The following is a 22,266-nucleotide window of genomic DNA, read 5'->3' as shown; positions in this document are numbered from 1 at the left end:
CTGTTATTTGCTACCTTACACTTACTGGTAAATTTGAATCGGGGGTCCAGATCTGAGAATCCATCCTGGTGGAACAGCTTTGACCTGGGTAGACAGATTAAACGCTTTCTAAAGATATGTACACAAGAAGTAGGTACGTAACCTGAACGCAATAGCATAGAATTAAACTTTGTTTTCCCAGCCATATTAGTGCATCTGCAATACCCTCTGGAAGTTAGTTTTATATGTTCTTTACCTTTTATGTGATTAAAATAAGGTGTAGCAGCCTATGACTCCTGGCATTTTATAGCAGGGATGGCCAAACCGTGGCTTGCGAGCCACATGCAGCTCTTTCACAGCTAAAGTACTGCTTGTGGAGCCCCCCTCCCATTCTCCGCCTACCAGACTGGGATGAGAGGGCGGGGGGAGAGCTCAGGGCTTCTGCAGTGGGGTAGTGGGGCTAGGGGCTTCTGTCAGAGACAACTGGTGCTTGCTGAGTGGGGGTCATAATTTAAAGGTTCGCTCCCCCCAACAGCTTGAGTCACGCCCCTCCGTGCAGCTCCCAGGTGTTAGCTCCACATGGAGAGGCAGTGGCAAACAGCTGGGAGCTGCAGGGAGGGGATGCTGCTTAAGCTGCATGGGGAGAGGCAGCTGCAGCAAAAGCAGCTCTCCCTGCAGCTCCCAGCTGTTTGCCCCTGCCTCTCCCAACCATCCTAGCTTGCCAGCTCCAGCAGCTGCCATGCAGGGATGGGGGTCTGGCAGCAGCATGTGACCAAGTGGGTCCAGCAAACCCTGGTAAAAATCTAGGGTCACGTTCCCCCCGAAGCATTGCCTCTGGCTTCTGCCCAGTGTGGGGAGGGTCTCTCGGAGGTGTACGAAGGTTGGGGTATTGGATTATATACACATTTTTATACCTTAATTGCACTGATTTAGTCTAATTTACATCTACTGATTGACTTATGCATTCATTGTGACGTTACAAAGAACCTCTGAATTTCTCCTATGGTGTGTAGCAGACTATACTAAATGTGCCACAAGCTTGTAACCTTAGATGTTAGCCAGAAAGAGGATACTATCAATTTTTTGTTTGTCTTATTCTGAGTTATCTGTATTACCTTAGAAATTTGAAAAGTAACACCCTTGTTCCTGATATCTCTCCTTTTTCTATTTTGTAAAGAAACACTCCCCTTCTCCCTTCACCATTGCTAAGAGTGGAGAATTTGTTTATAGGGTAGCATCTTCACTGATGTTTGTGTAGTACTGGAAACAATGTCAATAGCTATTGCAACACCAGTGGGAGGTGCTCAAACTTTTTGCTGGTGCTAATAGAATGATGGATTTTTGAAATGACAGAAATTAATTCTTTGTGATGATGAAATATTTTGTGCCTTTTTTTAAAAATGATTAAACATTTTGAATCTAGATAAACCTCCCCACTAGTTCAAATGTGGAGCCCAAACTACTACACAGTTTATAAATAACCAATTCACCCAACAATAGGAAAAGCAATGTTTGGGTCTATCAAATGTGAGTGCAGTCAAATCTATTTCACATAAGAGGTAGAATTGAAACAGCTTAACATAAGAATTAAAATAATGTAAACTCCTAGAACATGATAATTTTAGTACTGAAATGACAAAGACCAGGCCAAATTCTTCTCTCAGGTACTGTAATGCTGGTATTGTACCAGTGTAATTCAAAGCACAGGGACACCCCCATTTACCTAAATCTCATTTTTGTTTGCCCTCTAGCGCCCACATAAAGATGTTGTAAATTGGGAGTGATGGATTTCTCTGACAAGTTTCTTGATTCTGTTGATCTTGTGGTCAGCACTCTAATGGCAAGCCTAATACGATCATTGCATGGAAAAGGGTCATTGGGTTAGAGGAAGGCACCCACTTTTTATTGCCTTGTTAGCACCATGAAAATTGTGGGACTTTGAGTTTGTCTCCTTCATGCTAGGACATCATTGGGTCTTGTCAGATGCCCTGATTCCTCTGACCATTCCTTGTCCATACTGACAACCTTGGCCCAGTCCTCAAACCCACCTACTCAGCAATACTCAGATATGAGCAAGGAAACTCTTGACAGATCTGGGTTCTGTTCCAGCTTCTGTAAAGCGGGGGGATAGGGAAGAAGCCTCACTATCAGCAACTTTTTTCTATGAGGAAGAGATTTATATGGATGGCTCCTTGTCTCCCTTCCTAATGACGCTGGCAGTTTCCCCTCCGGATACCAGAACCTTTTTACCCAGCACACTCTACTCTCCTGACTGAGAAGTGCTTCTATATGTGTTCTACCCAACACTGCACTAGTGAGTTGTAGTAGGAAGTCAGTGTTCTTGCACCAGTGGGTAGGGAAACAGCTGTGGGTCTCCAGCCCCCCGTCTGTAGCTCCAAGTCTCCATATGGAAACTCTGAACACCACTTCTAAATGACAGCCGTTGCAGATACTTAATCCTTGGCCATAAGGAAGTTAGACTAGCAGGCGACCTACTCCTACTTGCATCACTAGGACAAGCTCCAGGACAGACTTTATGACAATGTGGAGTATCAATCCCTGTCCATGCCAGAACATGCCCTGGCATCCCCTGTCACAGCATGGGTAGGATTGTGAAGAGCAGCTAGCATAGTGTAACTAGGAGATGAATATGAGTTTCCCCTATGCAAGAGGAATACTCTACTGATTTAGTTCCAGCCATTTTAAAGCCAAGCAGTGCAAGGCAGCCTTAGCAGTCCAGAGAATTTTTTAATGACTGAAATCAAGTTTTATATCCTTTGCATCTACAACTCTCCTATCCTTTGAATGATATGCAGTATCTGCTGGGAGAGCTATTGAATGATATAACCTCCTCCCACTGAATAAGTAACTCAAAAGACTGATATGATCTCTTCCGAAAGGAAGTGGTCCATGTAACACATCCCTTCTAATCCATGACACACATTACCAGAGAAGGTGGATCCAAGGACAGCTATGAGGTTCTCCAGTATATCCTTGTGGGCAGACCTATGCTCCTTTGCACAATAGATTCGGTTGGCTTCCTGCCACAGATGGCCTATAATCTCTTCTAGTTTCAGCAGTTTCTGGGTCACCAAGTCCTTTTGGCTTAGCCTGGAAATCTGGATAAAAAGTGTGGAACAGGATACCAGTTAGTCTGATGATAAATCTTAAAATTCGTAATTGCAAAATTTGCCTTGAGTGGCATGAGCAATTTTTGGGGGGCAGCCAAATAGCAATTAGGTTTTTTCCATTATTAATCATGGTAAAGAGGTGGACAAGTATATTTTTTGGCTGGACTGATAAATCTTGCAAGGTTATTTTCATTAAATCCTGGAGCCAGCAACTTGTGAGTAAGCACAGTGGATAGTTCTAGTTATGAGTATCTTTTGAGAAAGTGTGAGTGCCATAGTTTCTTGCCCATAAGAAACTCAGTTGCTCAATCAGAAAAATAACTGTATTAAATATGGGGTGGGGGACTGCTATAATTGCCATGGCCTACACGGAAAATCCAGAAATGATAGTTTTTGCTCGTTTGAATGGAAAAGCTAAAGATGCAAGTTTTGCTGCAGTGCCCTTGGTTTCTGTGGCATACTGGGCTGCAGACTGGAGTTTCTGCAACAGCTCCAGATTAAATTAACAAAAATGTCCATTTAAAACTTAATATGAAAATGAAAACTAAACCACACTGCTGTCAACTTTCTATTGTTTAGATACGAATGTCAGTTTTTTGCTTGGTCTTTCATTTTTCAATATGCAAAAAGTGTTTGTATTGCCAAAGCACAGCTGCTTTGTGGAAGTTGTCAGGAGGAGTTGCATAAGGGACAACTGGGGGCTTTGACACTTAGGATATTTTAGGAGGTGGTTGGGGATTATGGAATAAGCACACTGGCACTTCTGCTAGACTGTGATACACTAAAGCTATGTCTACACTGGCACTTTTGTCAGTAAAACTTTTGTTGGTCAGGGGTGTGGAAAAAAACACTCCTGACCGACAAAAGTTTCACCAGTAAAAGTGCTGGTGTGGACAGCGCTCTGTCGGCGGGAGACACTCTCCTGCTGACATCGCTACTGCCACTCATTGGGGTGGTTTAATTATGCTGGGGAGAGAGCTCTCTCCCACTGGCATAGAGTGGCTACATGAGAGACTTTAGTAGTAGTGCATCTGCAGCAATACAGCTGTGCCACTGTAAAGTCTGCAGTGTAGACATAATCTTAGTGAGAAAGAGAGAGAGAATGACTCTAGCCTGGTGGTCAAGGCAGCCACCTGGGAGACTCAGAATCTAGTTCCCCTGCTCCTATGATTCTATAATGATTTATACAATGAGGGAAGCCCTGTAACAACAACATCTCAGTGGCTAGCGCACCCTCCTGAGAGATGTGGTAGACCCCTAATCAAATCCTCTCTCTTCTGGCCGAGGCGCGAAATGAACCTGGGTCTCCTACATCCGTGAGGAGTGTTCTAACTAGTACTGGGCTGAAAGTTATAAGATGGACATCACCATTGCTGCCTACTGGATCAGAGCCTAGTAGAGAGAGGCATTCCTCTGCCTATCTGGTTAGCTAGGAGATAGGTGTCTGGATGCCTATAGTGAGGTAGCAGTGTGCGTGCCCAAAGTCAGCTGGGGAACTTTTACAGTGAGTTTAGATGCTTACAGGGTTAGGCAGCGGCTGAGCAGGGGTTTGGTGGATCACAGTAGCACCAAAAACTGAGACTTAGGTGCCAAGTCACTTTGTGGATCTGGGCATTACTCCCCACTTAGTCTTGTTGACTTCTATAGACTTAAGTGTAAGGTACTGTTCAGCATGGGTAAATTTATGACAATCTGGCCCAAACTGATAAGCAGTGGAATAGCCAACAAAATTGTTGTTTAAATACCCTAATGAGATGAATGGGGCAGCTCAGACTTTTCTTAGAGCTATTTGTGCAGGCTGGCTACAGACTTAGGAAGACAACACTGCATTGGGTACTTTCAGTAGATGTTTGAAAGATTTTCATTGCAAGTTCAGATTCTGGAACACATCTGCAGAATACAGCAGTGGTATAGCTAGTAGTGGAAATTTGGGTGGGCTCCAACTTTTGGGTGGACAGGCAATGACAGACTTTGCTAGTTCAGCTTCTCCCCTGACTCCATGCCCTCTTTGTAGCTGTGGTGCCCCCAGACACAGGGCTTCACCTGCTGAGCTGGGCATGCACATGGGGCGGCTCAGAAAACAGAAAGGCAGAGCTGCCAGAGTGTAGCTTTCTGAAGGGCGGGTGCATAGCTCTGTCCTGGATTTTAGGTGCCTGAGTGATGCTCCGGGCCACTGTGGCAGCACTACACCCCTGCTTAGATTTGGGTGGGCCTGGATGCTGAATGGGTGGGCCACAGCCCGCCCCTGGCTATGGCCCTGGAATGCAGGGGGAAAAGATGGAATGAGGCAGTACAGCCACATATTACACAGGGCCCTGAATATATGCTGAACTACATATATCTAGGAGAAAGCATTATTTGACAATTTAAAAAAAATCCCTATTTTTAAGGAGGAAAATGAGATTTTATATTCAGTTCTTTCTGAATGTGGTTGTGCCTAACATTAGATAAAATGCTGTATAGTGCACATAGTATGAGTGATCACATGCACCTGGGACAGAGACTTGAAATTCCTCTCTGTGCTGACTTCTCCCTGAAGCAATATTTAATATTCCAATTCTCAGAAGCTGTCAGTAAATTAATCCAAGGCTGCAGTGTGATATGATAACAAAAAAGGCCAGTGCAGTTTTGAACTGCAGATGCAGGGGCATTATGTCACAGTGAGACTTTATCCACATTGGATCTTATTCCCCCACCTAAGTGATATCATTTACTATCTCTTGACCAAGCTCTAATGCAGGGGTGGCCAACCTGAGCTTGAGAAGGAGCCAGAATTTACCAATGTACATTGCTAAAGAGCCACAGTAATACATCAGCAGTCCCTCATCAACTCCCCCACCCACTGGCAGCCCCACTGATCAGTACCTCCTTCTCCCTCCTCACACTTCCTGATCAATTGTTTCGTGGCATGCAGGAGGTTCTGGGGGAGAGGGGGAGGAGTGAGGGCACGGCAGGCTCAGGGGAGGGGGCGGGAAGGGGTGGCGTGCAGGCAGGGCCTGTGGCAGAGCCAGGGGTTGAGCAGTGAGCATCCCCTGACACACTGGAAAGTTGGCACCTGTAGCTCCAGCCCCAGAGTCGGTGCCTATACAAGGAGCCGCATGTGGCTCTGGAGCCACAGGTTGACCACCCCTGCTCTAATGGAACATCCATCCTCTAGCTGAGATGGTAACACCTCCTTCCCCTCAAATTTATTAGCTCTGTGTGCGGGGGAGAAAGATCAGTTGCCTTCTGACCACCTCCAAACATGAAGTTGTATTCCCCTATTTTCCAACCAAAAGCCCTGACCACATTTCCTCTATGAGCTGGGCTCTCAGTGTCTCTTCACCTCATTCTTGATCTTCTGAATCATTTCCTGTTCCTCTGTATGTTGAAAATTGAGAACTTTCACAGCTTTATTCATTTCCCTAAACAGAAGTGATAGAGGACTTGTTACTTATGCATAGCAGAAGCTTGAAAGAAAAGCAAGAGCCACAAAGAGCAATGAAGTTAATGTGCTACCTAGGAACCAGCCAAGTCCTCCAATCCGTGCTGCCTTCTCTCATTTACCTCACATACACGTGTGAAGTGGCACAAGCAGCAGCTATCACTATGAGCTGCTGAAGGAAGGGATAGTGTTCCCACATTGGCATGGCCCACCAGTTGCTCTGGGCTTCAGATGACTGGCAGGGGAGTGAAAACAGAATTGCATAGAGGTAGCAGATGAGAGAGGGGAGCAAGGAGGCAAGATAACCAGCTTTAATGATTTGCTAAGTACTGCTGGAAGCAGAGTTAGTAACTCAATACATAGGTATTTAAAAATGTGATTTAACAAACATATTTAAGGATCCCCCCCACCCCTTATGTTGGTACTGAAGCAATGCCATAGCATGTTAGGGGACATGATGCTGGGGCACACTTTCAGATGAGAAGTAAAACTGATGATCTTGACCACTTGTGGCCAGATCTCAGTTACATAGGTATAGCTATGGTGTAACTATTGAAGCCAACAGAGTCACACTAATGTAAAACTGGCATCAATGAGAACAGAATAGGACCCTGGTCTTTAATGATCTGATAGCATCTTTCATCAGGAGAGAGATGTGATGGTCAAATTCCAGTTAGGGCAAGAATTCTCAAATGTTTTCCATAGCACAGAGCATAACTTTATAGAGAGCTTTTCCTATGATACTTACCTTCCTGTTTGGGCCCTCAAAACATACCTGTGACTACTGTGATAATCATTTATATGGGGAAAAAAATCAATATTGGGAAAGTCTTTTTTGCTTCATTTAATGTTGGACAAAGACAATAGCTGACACCATGTGACTTTCCAACTCTCCTCAAACCACTAGCAAGTGGTCCATGGACCACAGTTCAAGAATCATGGAATTGGGGTATTTATATTCTGTCTCCCTTGAGAAGTTATGTTCAAATAGAAAAGTCTGCCCAATCCTCCCTACTTTAGTATGACATCCAACATCAAGTGTGGAATGGGCTGGACAAGCTGAGTGACAGGAGGGGTTTAATTATGGTACCCATGGAACTATCTCCAGAAGTCTTGGCGGATATTGATTCTAAGAGCTTCATGAACAGTGGTGTGACAGAACACTTGTGCCTCCTTCCATCTTCCCCCAACCCCAGCTGGCAAATGTCAGCTACTTTGAAAGGTAGGTTTTGGAGACAGTAAGAGAGGGGTTAATGTGGGGGGTAACCAAATTAGTCTTTAGAAACCCCTTAGTAATTGACTCAAGGAGCATCCTGGGAGGAAATTCTATGTTCCACCATCCCTGCTATGTTGTGAGCATGCAGGGTTTATTAGGAAAGAAAGAAGCATCCCTCAGAAGGAAGGAGAGCACACTGCACATGCTCAGAGCCCTGGGGAATATCCACTGACAAAATCATAATGAGAGAGAGGCTTTATTTTGCCCTGAGCATGTTTTCCTTTTGGAGCCTAGCTACTTACTCTCTGACCATCTCATTTGGCTCCAGAATCAACCTCTCCAATAAGATGGCCTGAACACTTTCATCCTGCAGCTGGAGGGTGACGATGCTACGACAGGCCTCTCTTCGTACTCCAGGTTCCTCCTCATGATGAACAGCCCAAAGAAGATGATGTTTCAGCTGGGGGGTCACGTGGCCTATTTGTCCCAGTGCTGCCATAAAAGGGGAAAACAAGCGCTTTGTTTGAATTTTTTCATGCTGGGGTTTGGTCGTGTTAATGGATGTGCTTCTTTCTATTTATTGGGATTGCTAAGGGCTTCCTGCTGTGGAATCTTAGGAACACAGCATTTGCCAAACAGGGCAGAAGAAACCTCCAACAAGTACCTAATATCTCATGCTACAGACAAAGGTTAAAAAACAAGCAAAAAACCCCAATGTGTTTTGTCAATTGTGCAGTGTTGCTTGGGAAACAGGAAGCGGTGAGGATTCTTTGCTTACCTCTGTAGCAATCCACTTATATCCTGAAGCATGGAATTTGATTACACCTATTTTAGCCTTACACCCATCTACAAATATCACCATCATAATGTTATCCCATTCTTTTTAGAAATCCAGTGACAGTTTGATTTGTGCACATCCTATAGCATCAAAATCTACAAGACTCTAGGGTGCTGAAAGTAACATTTAAAAACATTTGTTATAAATATATTGCTTTCTAATTTTATTGAGTGACAGTGTATTGGGAAGGAAGCTCTAAGAAAGTAATACAGCATGTAAGTAATAGGCTGCCAAGATACAGAAAAATGAGGTGTTCGGGGATATGTCAATACACCATTTTGACATTGAGAATAGTAGTCAAAAGGCTCAGCATCCTCCATGTCTAAAAATTGCATCTATTGCAACCATAACATCATAAATGTGTTATGTATTCCCCAGAGAGGAAGGATTTTCCAGTGGTTAGGCCACTAGCTGGGATTCAGGAGATCTGGGTTCAATTGCTTGCTCTGCCACAGACTGTGTATCTAACTTTGGGCAAGTCACTTAGGCTCTCTGTCTGTGTTGTGAGAATAAATACATTCAAGATTGTGAGGCACTCAGACATTATGGTAATGGAGGATCACTGCTTATGAGAGAGAGATGTATGTGCTCCAAATCACTGCCAGCCCATGGAAAAACCCAAAGTTACCCTGGAACTGTCCTCTCTGGTTTGAAGGACTGTACATTTTTGTTCCCTTGCAACTCTATAGATCTATGGGGGCCACATAAGGCAGGGACCCTGCTTCAGTGTGAAAATAGGAGTTTGCCTACAGGGACTGCTGCTGCTCTCTGGCTCCCTGTCCCTGACAGCTGTCATTTCCCCAGGGTGATGTGCTTTTGATGGCTGGAGTTAGATTAACTGAAGCTTTTTAAAAAAAAATAAAAAAATTGTGGGCTCATCTTGTATCTAACTGTAGTGACCTGCAGTAAATCCAACCTGCACTGTACATCACACAAATGTATGGATCATCATGGCCAAAGGATTGGGTGCAATCTTCTAACTAGCCTGAGGTAAAAGAATGCATTTTTTGCAGCTGTAGCACTTTGAGCCTCCGGTATTAATAAGGAGCCCGAGGCTTCAAACTGATTTGACAGTCTGGAGGCAGACAGCTTCAATAGAGGGGGATGGGATACTAACTCTTCAAAATGTTTCCTCCTTCCATGCAATATCACCTCCATCTTGCCTGGGTTCAGCTTCAGCCAGCTTCCTTTTAGCCAGGTGCTGGGATAGTTGAAATATAGTGTTATTTGCATCCAGGTGAAGGAGATGTAGAGCAGGGTTCTTTCTTTGTATTGTTGCATTTGAGACCTGAGACATAGATCCTCAGACTTCCCCTCTTGGCTTCATGTAATGATGAAAAAAGAGAGGGGTGGGGAATAGAATTTTGAGGAACCTGACAGGTGAGCATTTTAGAAGTTGAGGCACAATCACCCATCACCATTTTCTGGGAGGTGTCTGGAACAAAGGGAAGCCACATAAGTTCTCTTTGTCTGTTTCCCCATCTACAATATGGAAATAGTACTTGCCGTAGGGTTGCAAGACTTAATGAATGTTTGTTGTGTACATTAAGGATTTGGGCCTTAAAAGTATTTAACTTCGTAACTTCCATTGACTTCAATAGAAGTCAGGAGCCTAAATACCTTTGAGGATCTGGGCCAACGCTCCTCAGAGGAAAGCTGAGGTAGAATTATGAAGGATATTATCATTCATATGATTTTTTTAGACTAATGCTTTATGGCCCTGGCACATGCACAGTTTAAAATTCTCAGTCAGCAATAATATTGTTGTGAGTCAATGTATTTTTAAAAACTAAAATAAATCTATCCAAGTCTTCTCATGATGTTCTAAACCACTTAAAAACTTCCGCAGAAGAGAGAGAGGGAGGATGCAAAACCGATTGAGTTCATTTACTACATTGGACCCTGATACTTAAATATTGGTTATTAAGGAATTTGGAGAATTGGAAGGATTGTTCCTCTTAGTGGATTGAGAAGTTTGGGGTTACAACGGTGCCTCATTTGCAAATCCACCAGTGAAGGAGCTTTTTCTCCTGGTATGGGATCCATGGAAGTAGTTACATTTAAAATGCTAAAAGCTGGTCATGTAGCAGAGGTTCAGAATTTGTGTACTTTGTTAGACTAGTATTCTATTTCAAAGATGCTGCTTTAGTATTTCTATTACCGTTAGAATTGTTGTCTGTTCACATGTGCCATGTCTGACATTAAACTTGCAGATTTTGAAATCTTAAATATAATTTAAAAAATTAAAATATTAAAATCCTCACAATAAACAAAGTATCAGGGGGGTAGCCATTTTAGTCTAGATCTGTAAAAAGTGACAAAGAATCCTGTGGCACCTTATAGACTAACAGATGTATTGGAGCATATTCACCCACGAAAGCTTATGCTCCAATATGTCTGTTAGTCTATAAGGTGCCACAGGACTCTTTGTCACTTTTTACAATAAACAAAAAATATCTTATTAAAGCAATGGGTCTTCAGCAACTAATTACAATACCTCTGATGGCAAAAGCCTTGATTTTCCAATGAGGGTCAGTCTGCATCATCTTAAAGAGGCACGTTAGCACCTGAGGTGGAAGGATACAGCTGTTAGTAGATATTATCATCATGCTTTATTATTTATATAGCATCATATAAATGTGTGATGCTCTACAGGATGTGACACACACCAAATAATGAACAAATCACTGTCCTAAAGAGCTAACAGCCTAAAGGCACAAGTGAAAAAAATACTGTACACAACACACACACAGTCATACAGGGTAGAGATGGTGATTTGTGGAGAAGAACCAGAAGACCCCTCCAAATGGGTTGTATTGCAGGGGCATACCAGGTTTGTGTTCATGAGCAGTGTGGCCTCATGAGTGTTAATTTCTACAGGAACTCACTTATTCTAGCAAAAGCCCCCACAGCCCTCCAGAATCCTGCAGAATCCAGTACCTGCCTGGATAGTGCTAGAATTACCAGTCTGGTTTCTTTTCCCTGTTTTAATTTGCAATTGAAGGCCACCACCTGCATTTGATTTTACAGCGGGACACACACATACTGTACCAAGAGCCTCACTTCCAGGTTTCTGCTCTGGGTTCTAACCAGGGACTGCAGAGTTGAATGCAAACCTGAAAAAATGATGATTCTAAAAGTTAATCAAACTTTTCCAAGCCTTATAGAAGTTCCCGTTTGATTAGTGTTCTGGGTGAAGGTTTGTTTAAGTGGGGTGAGAGGAGGCAGTTCTTTTTTGCACAAAGAGGTTCATTGTCCACTAGATCCATTTTATGTACCTGTGGGTAGATTCATAGCATGCATGTTCCTGCCCAACATCTTGGAGATACATAGTTTTCTTATTGTATATGGGAAGAAATACTCTACAACCCACAATAATTTAACTCTTTAGTACCATCAGTCCCCATCATTTTGTAAGATAGAAACTATCAAAAGTGAGTGATGTACATAAGTGCATCCCATTCTGAACAAGGGACACAAAAATTAGAATTAGCAATAATAAAGGAAAAACATCTTGTTTTTCCTTTGTGTTCAGGATCTTTATCAGGCTTTTTTTTTTTTTTTTTAACTACTACTTACCATTTCATCTTTGATCCTGAGTGCTCCAGCTGTAAGGCAAGCTTCTCTTCGGACTGCAACAAAGTCATTGGAGAAGCACTGAAGGAAACCTGGGAGCAACTTCGCTGTCATAAGCCGTAGCCAGCCAATCAACGAGAGAGCTTCCACCTTCATCCGGCAATCGCCTCTGTGCAGCTTCACCCTGAGAGCACAAAGGAGTTTTGAATAAACAACTGCTGGGCCTAGTCTGCCTGGTCCAGACAGATGCACTCAAAAATGGGAGGATTATCCTGACTGGGCATTATTATTCATTACATCCCTATTAGAAGGTTCCTCTCCTGTTCACCGCCAATTAAAAAAAAAAAAAAAGACTCACCCCTATAGTCCCACTGTAATGAGTCCCAGCACTCCAGGGGCCATTCTGTGTAACAGACCTATATGTAGCACGTCATATAGGATCAGGCCTGTTATAGCACTGGTTATGCCCAATGTGAGCATTCAGAGACTCCTTACTGCTGGCAAGCGTCTCCTCTGAGTATAGAAGGGCTGCCTGTGAATACTTACCAATATATTCACATATAAGCTAACCCACATATAAACTGGACAGAGCCCATCATTTTGTAAGACAGAATCTAACAAAAGTGAGTGATTCGTATAAGTGGGCTCCACAAAACTTGCCCCAAACTCCTCTCTCTTTTCAGCTGCTGACCCATGACTTGTCTGGCTTTCAATGTTGCCTTGGGCCCCACAGTTTTCTTTTCAGCCACTGGATTAGTTATTCCCCAACTCTGCCATCACCTCACTCTCTCATGCTTACCGATTGGGGTGGTAAGTGGATCAATATAATTGATCTACAGTACTGGGCCCCATTCTAGGCTGAGCCCATGTTAGTGGGCTGAAATTTTAATGTAAATATCTTATGCACAAATATATACAGTAACTGCTTTCCCATGAGAGTTTCTAGGTCAAGTCAAGAACAGACGTACACCTGCAAAGGGATGCGCTTGCAATTATTATGGCTGTAATTGTAAATAAAGAAGCCCCTAAATACAGTATGTATTTGAAAGCCTGGTTACAGTCATAGATTACAATTACAGAATATGCCATAATTCCAAATTATATAGTGCTGTAGCAGCCCTGTGGGTAGTCCATTGACAATCTAGTGTCTAACTAGGTTCCACCATTTAGCAAAGGAAATACTAGTGCAATTGTTGCTAGGTAGTGCTACACTGATGGCAAAAGTGACCAAGAAATGTGGGTGATAATAGTTCAGATCTCCACTTCCCCACAGCAAATCTGCCAATATGGTTAACTCTCACCTGAGCTGGTCATGGACTTCTTTCCCAAGCTTCATCTGCCCCAGTGCCAGGGCAGCTGCCTGGCGTACCTCCAAGTTCCAGTCGTTCCACATCAGCTGTGCAAGCTTGTTCTTCAGGTCCTATACACAAGATCATTACAAGGGCTGAGGTTGACTCACTTCAGCATTAATCAACCATTGGCTTTAATTCCAAAGACACTACTTTAGGATGGGATTTTCAAAAGGGCTCGGCACAGACCTAATTCTGCTGCCATTGAAGTGAATGACAGAACTCATATTGGACTAACTTTGTTCCCTGTGAAGTCAGTAGAAATTTTACCATTGACTTCAGTGGAAGCAAAATTAGGCCAACACTGAGTGTTTTACAAATCCCACCCTTAATGCACTACCTTCCAACAGTATGTGGTGAAGTCTGAGTCCATCCAGGCTCACTCAAGCCAAGAACCCAAGGGCCACACTTGGAACTCAGTCTTGCAGGGTGGTGAATGTCCAGTTCCTACTGACATCAGTGGGCAATCATCACCTTGCAAGATCAGGTCTCAAGTTTGCATTAAAATGATTGTGTCAAAAATAAAAGCCCAATATGTTGGGAAATATTAGGAAAGGAACAGCTAATAAGATAGAAAATATATTGCCTTTATATAAATCCACGGTACGCCCACATCTTGAATACTGTGTGCAGATCTGGTCGCCCCATCTCAAAAAAGATATTGGAATTGGAAAAGGTACAGAAAAGGGTAACAAAAATTATTAAGGGTATAGAACAGCTTCCATATGAGAAGAGATTAATAAGACTGAGACTTTTCAGCTTGGAAAAGAGACGACTAAGGAGGGATATGACAGAGGTCTATAAAACCATGACTGGTGTGGAGAAAGTAAATAAGGAAGTGTTATTTTCACCTTCTCATAACACAAGAACTAGGGGTCACTAAATGAAATGAATAGGCAGCAGGTTTAAAACAAACACAAAGGAAATATTTCTTTACACAATGCACAGTCAGCCTGTGGAACTCTTTGCCAGAGGATGTTGTGAAGGCCAAGACTAACAGGGTTAAAAAAAGAATAAGATAAGTTTATGGAGGATAGAGTCCATCAATGGCAATTAGCCAGGATGGACAGGGATACAAAACCATGCTCTGAAGGGTCCCTAGCCTCTGTTTTCCAGAACCTGGGAAGGGTGACAGGGGATGGATTATTTGATAATTATCTGTTCTGTTCCTCCCCTCTGAATCATCTGGCATTGGCCACTGTCAGAAGACAAGATACTGGGCTACATGGACCATTGTTCTGATGCAGTGTGGCCATTCGTATATTTTCTAGCACTTGATTGATGACTAGAAACTTCTGGTTAAGTTCTACCACCCCGCCCCTCAAAAAAAACCAAAACAATCCTCTGCAGTTGATTGCCTTGTTCTCAATTATACAGGCAGAAATGGGGCTGTGGCCACATTTTATTTGTTTACCAATTTTGAAACCTGTGCCTATCACATAAGTCCCTAGTCATTGAGTAAAAGACATAACCGCACGTTAACTAAGCTCCTGAAAACAGACTGTGCACACTTATAACATTCGCTATAGCTGGTCAGAAATTTTCCAGCAGAACATTGTTTAAATCTATAAGTAAATAGACTATTATTGAAAAAGCCATTATGACTTGCTTTAGCAACACAATTCACCATGTACCAAACACTGAAGAATTAATCACCATTCTTGTTATAATGAACATGCATTTATAAAGTTAAATCTGAGTTCTTCTAGTCAATGGATTGCATAAAAAATAAAAAGGGTTAGATGTACACATAGCTGTAGCAGCTCAGAATGGAATAATTATTTATTTGTATTACCCTAGTGCCTAGAAGCCTTAGTCATGGACTAGGGCCACATTGTGCTAGGTGCTGTACAGACATAGATCTCTATTTCTTTGTGCTAATGCAATCATTCAGTGCAGAACTGCAAAGTCTTTCTTATGCCATTAGTCCCCAAGCTGGAGGAAAAACATCAACACATTTTGTGAAGTTGTGTTGAGGAAAGTCATAACAAGAAATGATGCCTATTTCATAACAAACAAGGAAAACAATTGCTGTTTTGTTTTTTTTTACTTCAGTGCTTCTGTTGAAGGTTTTTTTGTTTTTGTTTTAAAATGCCAACAACAGTTTCTAAGTGGAAAACAGCATCCATATCTTGGCACCAAAGTAGGTGTTTTCCCTCCATATTTGATAACAGTAGCCTATTGGGTATTGTTGGTTTGGCATCAGACATGCTGGCTTGTTGCCTGAATACACTAGTGAGGTGATCCTTTAACAAGAGATCACATCACCACCATTTTGCTTAGATTAAAACACAATTAGTTGATATTTTCTACTCTGCTATGTAAAACCTTCCATTTAGAGGAACATAAATAGAGAGCTGCTTCCTTTAGCAGCAGCTGTCATGAAGAGCAGTGTCCTGACTGAACTGTGTAACCTGCAGCTGAGAAGAAAGTACTAGGAGCATGGGCAGTAAGAAGGCCCAGTCCTGCTCCTACTGAAGTCAGTGGAAGTCTTGCCACTGACTTTAAAAGGGAGCAGGATCAAGGCCATACAAATCTGTGAGTAGTCAGTACAGAAGAGTCAGAAATGTGTATAAGCAGCAAAGAATCCTGTGGCACCTTATAGACTAACAGACGTTTTGCAGCATGAGCTTTCGTGGGTGAATACCCACTTTGTCGGATGCATCCGACAAAGTGGGTATTCACCCACGAAAGCTCATGCTCCAAAACGTCTGTTAGTCTATAAGGTGCCACAGGATTCTTTGCTGCTTTTACAGATCCAGACTAACACGGCTACCCCTCTGAGAAATGTGTATCTTTAACTTGCCCAGAAGGTGTCACTACAGGACAACTCCTTGGTTGTGGAAGGTCAAAAGAAAGGATCCATTGCTTCTATATCAGAAATACATTCTGGTCACAGCAAGCCAGTTCCATTAGGACCCAATCATGCAAGATATTGGGCACATCTTGAGAGCAGCTGAGCACCTCTGCTTGACTGACTTCAGTAGGAGTGGAGGGTGCTCAGCCCCTTCCAGAATCAGCCCCTTCAAACCACCAGGAAGAATTAAACTTTCCTTTTTCTTCCAAATATATTTGGACAAAGGAATTATTTTAATCTAATCTTATTTGATGTTCATATTTGTATATCACCCATTCTAAATCTTCTATGGAATCAACTGTACCCAACAATGTGTTTTTAGTGAAACACAATGAGGAAGATGGGCCTGGGGAAAATATTGATAAGGAAAAAATATTAAGTTAGTTGGGTTCAGCTATTTCCATTAACATGCCTTTCTCAGGCTTTCTAGGCCAATATGGAGATCCCCTCTTCCAGGTTAGTGAGGACTAACTGGAGCTTCATAGACACTGTCCTTTGTGTGTGTGTGGTGTTGGCAGGAGTTGTAAAAGAAGGTATCAATGTGTATTTGGATAATCAGGAAGGGGCTTAATCAGGATAGGTCATCCACTGGACCCTCCTGATTAGAGGCAAATCCAGCCTTTCCTCCATGAGTGTGGAGGGCTCCCAGGCTGTAGTGTAGCACTGCTGTGCAAGAGAGGACTGGATGCGTGGGAAGGAAGGGGGGGAGAAAGAGGTTGGAGGCGCAACTACTCTGCGGGCAGCCCCCTGCACTCCAGCACACTGTGTAGCCATGTGTAGGAGGGGATGGGGCATGGGAAGCCCAGTGAAGGGGTAGAGTTGGAAGACCCACTGCTACATGGGTCCTTCCATTCCACCTTGGCAGATCTGCATGAGAGGGTCAGAATCTACTGCACAGAATGTCTGTAGAGTTGTTCTGCAGACTGGGGAAGGGGATCCCTTTCCCCAACCCCACATCTCACAGCAGCCACCTGTGTGTGAGAAGCCCCAGAAACAGGAATGGCCCAAATCTGGAGACTGTCCACGTGCATGAGAAGGCGGATTTAAGCACTAATGTTAACTCTTAGAATTTAGAATTTTTTGTCTTGCAAGTCCTTGATTTCTTGACCCTAATACTAGTTTTTGCATATAATTTAAGTTATAGATCCTCAGAGACAGAAGCTGATCTGATTGGTTGAAATACATAACAAGTTAGTTCTCTAGGCTTAGTTCTAAACGCAGAGCTGAGCCCTTACCTTGCTGCTCTGAGGGTATATCTACACTATGAAATTAGGTCGCTATTATAGATGTTGATTTTTAGAAATTGATTTTATATAGTCGATTGCATATGTCCACACTAAGCACATTAAGTCGGCGGAGTGCATTCTCACTACCGTGGCTAGCACTGACTTACGGAGTGGTGCACTGTGGGTAGCTATCCCACAGTTCCCGCAGTCTCTGCCGCCCATTGGAATACTGGGTTAAGCTTCCAATGTCTGATGGGGCAAAAACATTGTTGCGGGTGGTTTTGGGTATATGTCATCAGTCGCCCCTCCCTCTGTGAAAGCAATGGCAGACAATCGTTTTGCGCCTTTTTTCTGCGCAGACACCATACTACAGCAAGCGTGCAGCCCGCTCAGCTCAGTTCACCGATACCACCGCTGTTGTGTCCTGGGTGCTTTTGGCAGCAGACGGTGCAGTAGAACTGCTAACTGTCATCATACACCATCATACACTCTGCTGCTATTGTCTCAATAGCGAATTTCTCCATGTTGTCTGTCATGTGCTCCCAGGTACGTGTGTTCTTTCTTGAGAAATGTGTGCAGTGCTAACCGTTGTCCTCCACCGCTTCCGCTGCAACTCTGCTCTCCTGCTCGCCTCAATAGCAAATTTCTCCATGTTGTCTGTTATGGGCTCCCAGATACACATGTTCTTCCTCGGGAAATGTGCATGGTGCTAACTGTCATTGTCCACCGCTTCCGCTGAAACTCTGCACTCCTGCAGACGCCATACCATGGCAAGCATGGAGCCCACTCAGCTCACCGTTGCTACTGTGAGCATTGTAAACACCTTGTGCATTATCCTGTAGTATGTGCAGAACCTGCATCAGCAGGCGACGAGGCAACGAGAGCGCAATCACGATAGTGAGGACATGGACACAGACTTCTCTCAAAACACGGGCCCTGTCAATTTGGACATCATGGTGATAATGGGGCAGGTTCATGCCACGGAACACCGATTCTGGGCCTGGGAAACGAGCACAGACAGGTGGAACCACATAGTGTTGCAGGTCTGAGATGATTCCCAGTGGCTGCAAAACTTTTGCATGCATAAGGGCACTTTCATGGAACTTTGTGACTTGCTTTCCCCTGTCCTGAAGTGCAAGAATACCAAGATGAGAGCAGCCCTCACAGTTGAGAAGCGAGTGGCGATAGCTCTCTGGAAGCTTGCAATGCCAGACAGCTACCGGTCAGCTGGGAATCAATTTGGAGTTGGTAAATCTACTGTGGAAGCTTTTGTGATCCAAGTAGCCAACACAATCACTGAGCTGCTGCTGTCAAGGGTAGTGACTCTGGGAAATGTGCAGGTCATAGTGGATGACTTCGCTGCAATGGGTGGTGGGGCGATAGACGGAATGCATATCCCTATCTTGGGACTGCAGCAAAGAATCCTGTGGCACCTTATAGACTAACAGACGTTTTGCAGCATGAGCTTTCGTGGGTGAATACCCACTTCTTGCATCTGAAGAAGTGGGTATTCACCCACGAAAGCTCATGCTGCAAAACGTCTGTTAGTCTATAAGGTGCCACAGGATTCTTTGCTGCTTTTACAGATCCAGACTAACACGGCTACCCCTCTGATATCTTGGGACTGGATCACCTTGGCAGTCAGTACATAAACCTCAAGGGGTACTTTTCAATGGTGCTGCAAGCACTGGTGGATCACAAGGGACGTTTCACTAACATCAAGGTGGGATGGCCAGGAAAGGTGCATGATGCTCGCATCTTCAGGAACTCTGGTCTGTTTGAACAGATGCAGGAAGGAACTTACTTCCCAGACCAGAAAATTACCGTTGGGGATGTTGAAATGCCTATAGTTATCCTTCGGGACCCAGCCTACCCCTTAATGCCATGGCTTATGAAACCATACACAGGTACCCTGGACAGTAGTAAGGAGCAGTTCAACTATAGGCTGAGCAAGTGCAGAACGGTGGTAGAATGTGCATTTGGACCTTTAAAAGCGCACTGGCGCAGTTTACTGACTCGGTTAGACCTCAGCTAAACCAATATTCCCATCATTATTACTGCTTGCTGTGTGCTCCACCATATCTGTGAGAGCAAGGGGGAGACGTTTATGGCAGGGTGGGAGGTTGAGGCAAATCGTCTGGCGGCCGATTACGCGCAGCCAGACACCAGGGCGATTAGAAGGCACAGCTGGGCACCCTGCGCATCAGAGAAGCTTTGAAAACCAGTTTCATGACTGGCCAGGCTATGGTGTGACAGTTCTCTTTGTTTCTCCTTGATGAAAACCCGCCTCCTTGATTGACTCTACTTCCCTGTAAGCCAACTGACCTCCCTCCTTCAATCACCGGTTTCAGAGGCAATGAAGTCATTACTGTTTCCAAATCATGCATTCTTTATTAATTCATCACACAAATAGGGGGAAAACTCGCAAGGTAGCCTGGGAGGGGTGGGTGAGGATGGAAGTACCGGGTGGGGTGGTGGATGAGGGGAGAAGGGAGCGCCAAGGCCACACTACAGTTCAAAACTTATTGAAGGCCAGCCTTCTGTTGCTTGGGCAATCCTCTGTGATGGAGTGGCTGGGTGCCCGTAGCCTCCCCCCCGCATTCTTGGGTGTCTGGGTGAGGAGGATGTGGAACTTGGGGAGGAGGGCAGGCGGTTATAGAGGGGCTGCAGCGGTGGTCTGTGCTCCTGCTGCCTTTCCTGCAGCTCCACCAGACACCTGAGCATGTCAGTTTGCTCCCCCATTAGCCTCAGCATTGCATCCTGCCTCCTCTCAGTGTTCTCCTCCCTCTTCTCATCATGTTCATTTAACGCTTTCCTGGACTCTGCCATTGTTTGCCTCCATGCATTCTGCAGAGCTCTTTCAATGTGGGAGGCCTGCATGAGCTCTCAGAACACGTCATCGAGAGTGCATTTTTTTCGCCTTCTAATCTGCTCTAGCCTCTGGGACGGAGATGACAGGGAGAGCGTAAAAACATTTGCAGCTGCGGGAGGAAAAAAAGGGAGAGTAATATTCAAAAAGATACATTTCAGAGAACAAAGGGAAAACTATTTCACACTGAATCAAGCGATTCACTTTACATAGCACATGTGCTTTTGGTACAAGGTCACATTTTGCCTCTTATATTGAGTGCCTGCCGGTTTGGTGTGAGACATCACATACGCTCAGCTGGGCAACAGAATTCGGCTTGCAGGCAGCCATGGTAAGGCAAAGGGTTTCGGCTTCTTCAACTTTCATAACATGTGGGAACGGTTTCAAACAGCAGTGCCCTCCTTTCCCATACCAAGCAAAGCCCGTTGGGTTGGCCATTTAAAAGGAGGGACTGCGGTTTTAGGGTGAATGTGCAGCATAATCCAACCCCACCTCCCCCAACCCAATTCTCTGAGATGATCGCTTCACCCTCCCCGCCCACCGCATGGCTAACAGCGGGGATGTTGCTTGAATGCACCATTCGCTGCAATGTTTTGTTCTGCAGTGATTCCAGACTAGTTGCTACTGGCTTGGCATGGTAAATTAATCATTAAACACGCTTGTTTTTAAACCCTGTATTATATTTACAAAAGTACACTCACCAGAGGTGCCTTCTCCGGCTTCACCGTCCAGGAGCCCGTCTTGGGAGAGTTGGGAGAATATTGGCTCCAGGGTGATAAACAGTTCCTGGCTGCCGGGGAGAAGGGATTCTCCGCTTTCCTGCTGTGCGCTATCCTCAACCTCCTCCTCCTCCTCCTCCTCTTCCACAATATCCTCCTCCCTATTGCATGAGACTCCAGTGGTGGGGTAGTGGTAGGGGCCCCCGGTAGAATTGCATGCAGCTCATCATAGAACTGGCATGTATGGGGCTCTGACCCGGAGCGACCGTTTGCATCCTTTGTTTTTTGGTAGGCTTGCCTCAGCTCCTTAACTTTCACGCGGCACTGCTGTGTGTCCCTGTAGTGTCTGTCCATCATGCCCTTGGAGATTTTGGCAAATATATTGGCATTTCATCTTTTGGAATGGAGTTCTGCCTCCACAGATTCTTCTCTCCATACAGTGATCAGATCCAGTACCTCCCGTTCGGTCCATGCTGGAGCTCTTTTGCAATTCTGGGACTCCATGGTCACCTGTGCTGATGAGCTCTGCATGGTCACCTGTGTTAATCAGCTCGCCATGCTGGCCAAACAGGAAATGAAATTCAAAAGTTCCCGGGGCTTTTCCTGTCTACCTTGCCAGTGCATCTGAGTTGAGAGTGCTGTTCAGAGTGGTCATAATGGAGCACTCTGGGATAGCTCCCGGAAGCCAATACCATCAAATTGTGTCCACACTACCCCAAATTCAACCCAGTGAGATCGATTTTAGCACTAACCCCCTCGCTGGGGACAAGTACAGAAATCAATTTTAAGAGCCCTTTAAGTCGACAAAAGAGGCTTGGTCGTGTGGACGGGTGCAGGGTTAAATCAACCTAACGCTGCTAAATTCGACCTAAACTCATAGTGTAGACCAGGGCTGAGTTCTTGATCTCCACAGCACAAGATGTGCAACACCAGTGTCTGGGGCCTCTTTGGAGACAGGCATTTGCTACAGAAATTGACAGTGTTACACAGATATAGGAGGCAGCCTCTCCAGCTTTTGAAGGGACAACTTGGGAAAGGCTTAGCCAGGTTGCTAGTAGGAGGCACATTTTGTTGGTGGGAAA

General features: G+C 44.4%; 1 protein-coding gene across 4 annotated transcripts in view; it reads right to left on the bottom strand.

Annotated features, from left to right (window-relative positions):
• HEATR4 (HEAT repeat containing 4) overlaps positions 1-22,266 on the bottom strand; it is a 57,506-nt gene that overhangs the window by 7,653 nt on the left and 27,587 nt on the right. For all 4 annotated transcript variants that reach the window (XM_045013452.1, XM_045013453.1, XM_045013455.1 and 1 more), the window contains exons 10-16: positions 13,466-13,584; positions 12,168-12,348; positions 11,086-11,155; positions 8,053-8,242; positions 6,436-6,514; positions 2,927-3,098; positions 26-84 (exon numbers count right to left, since the gene is read on the bottom strand). In XM_045013452.1, the coding sequence (XP_044869387.1) occupies positions 26-84; positions 2,927-3,098; positions 6,436-6,514; positions 8,053-8,242; positions 11,086-11,155; positions 12,168-12,348; positions 13,466-13,584 (870 nt within the window). The remainder of the gene's footprint in view (positions 1-25; positions 85-2,926; positions 3,099-6,435; positions 6,515-8,052; positions 8,243-11,085; positions 11,156-12,167; positions 12,349-13,465; positions 13,585-22,266) is intronic.

This window comes from Mauremys mutica, chromosome 4 (assembly GCF_020497125.1).
Source record: "Mauremys mutica isolate MM-2020 ecotype Southern chromosome 4, ASM2049712v1, whole genome shotgun sequence".
In the NCBI taxonomy this organism is placed as follows: Eukaryota; Metazoa; Chordata; order Testudines; family Geoemydidae; genus Mauremys; species Mauremys mutica.
This window is presented reverse-complemented; position numbering and strand designations above follow the sequence as displayed.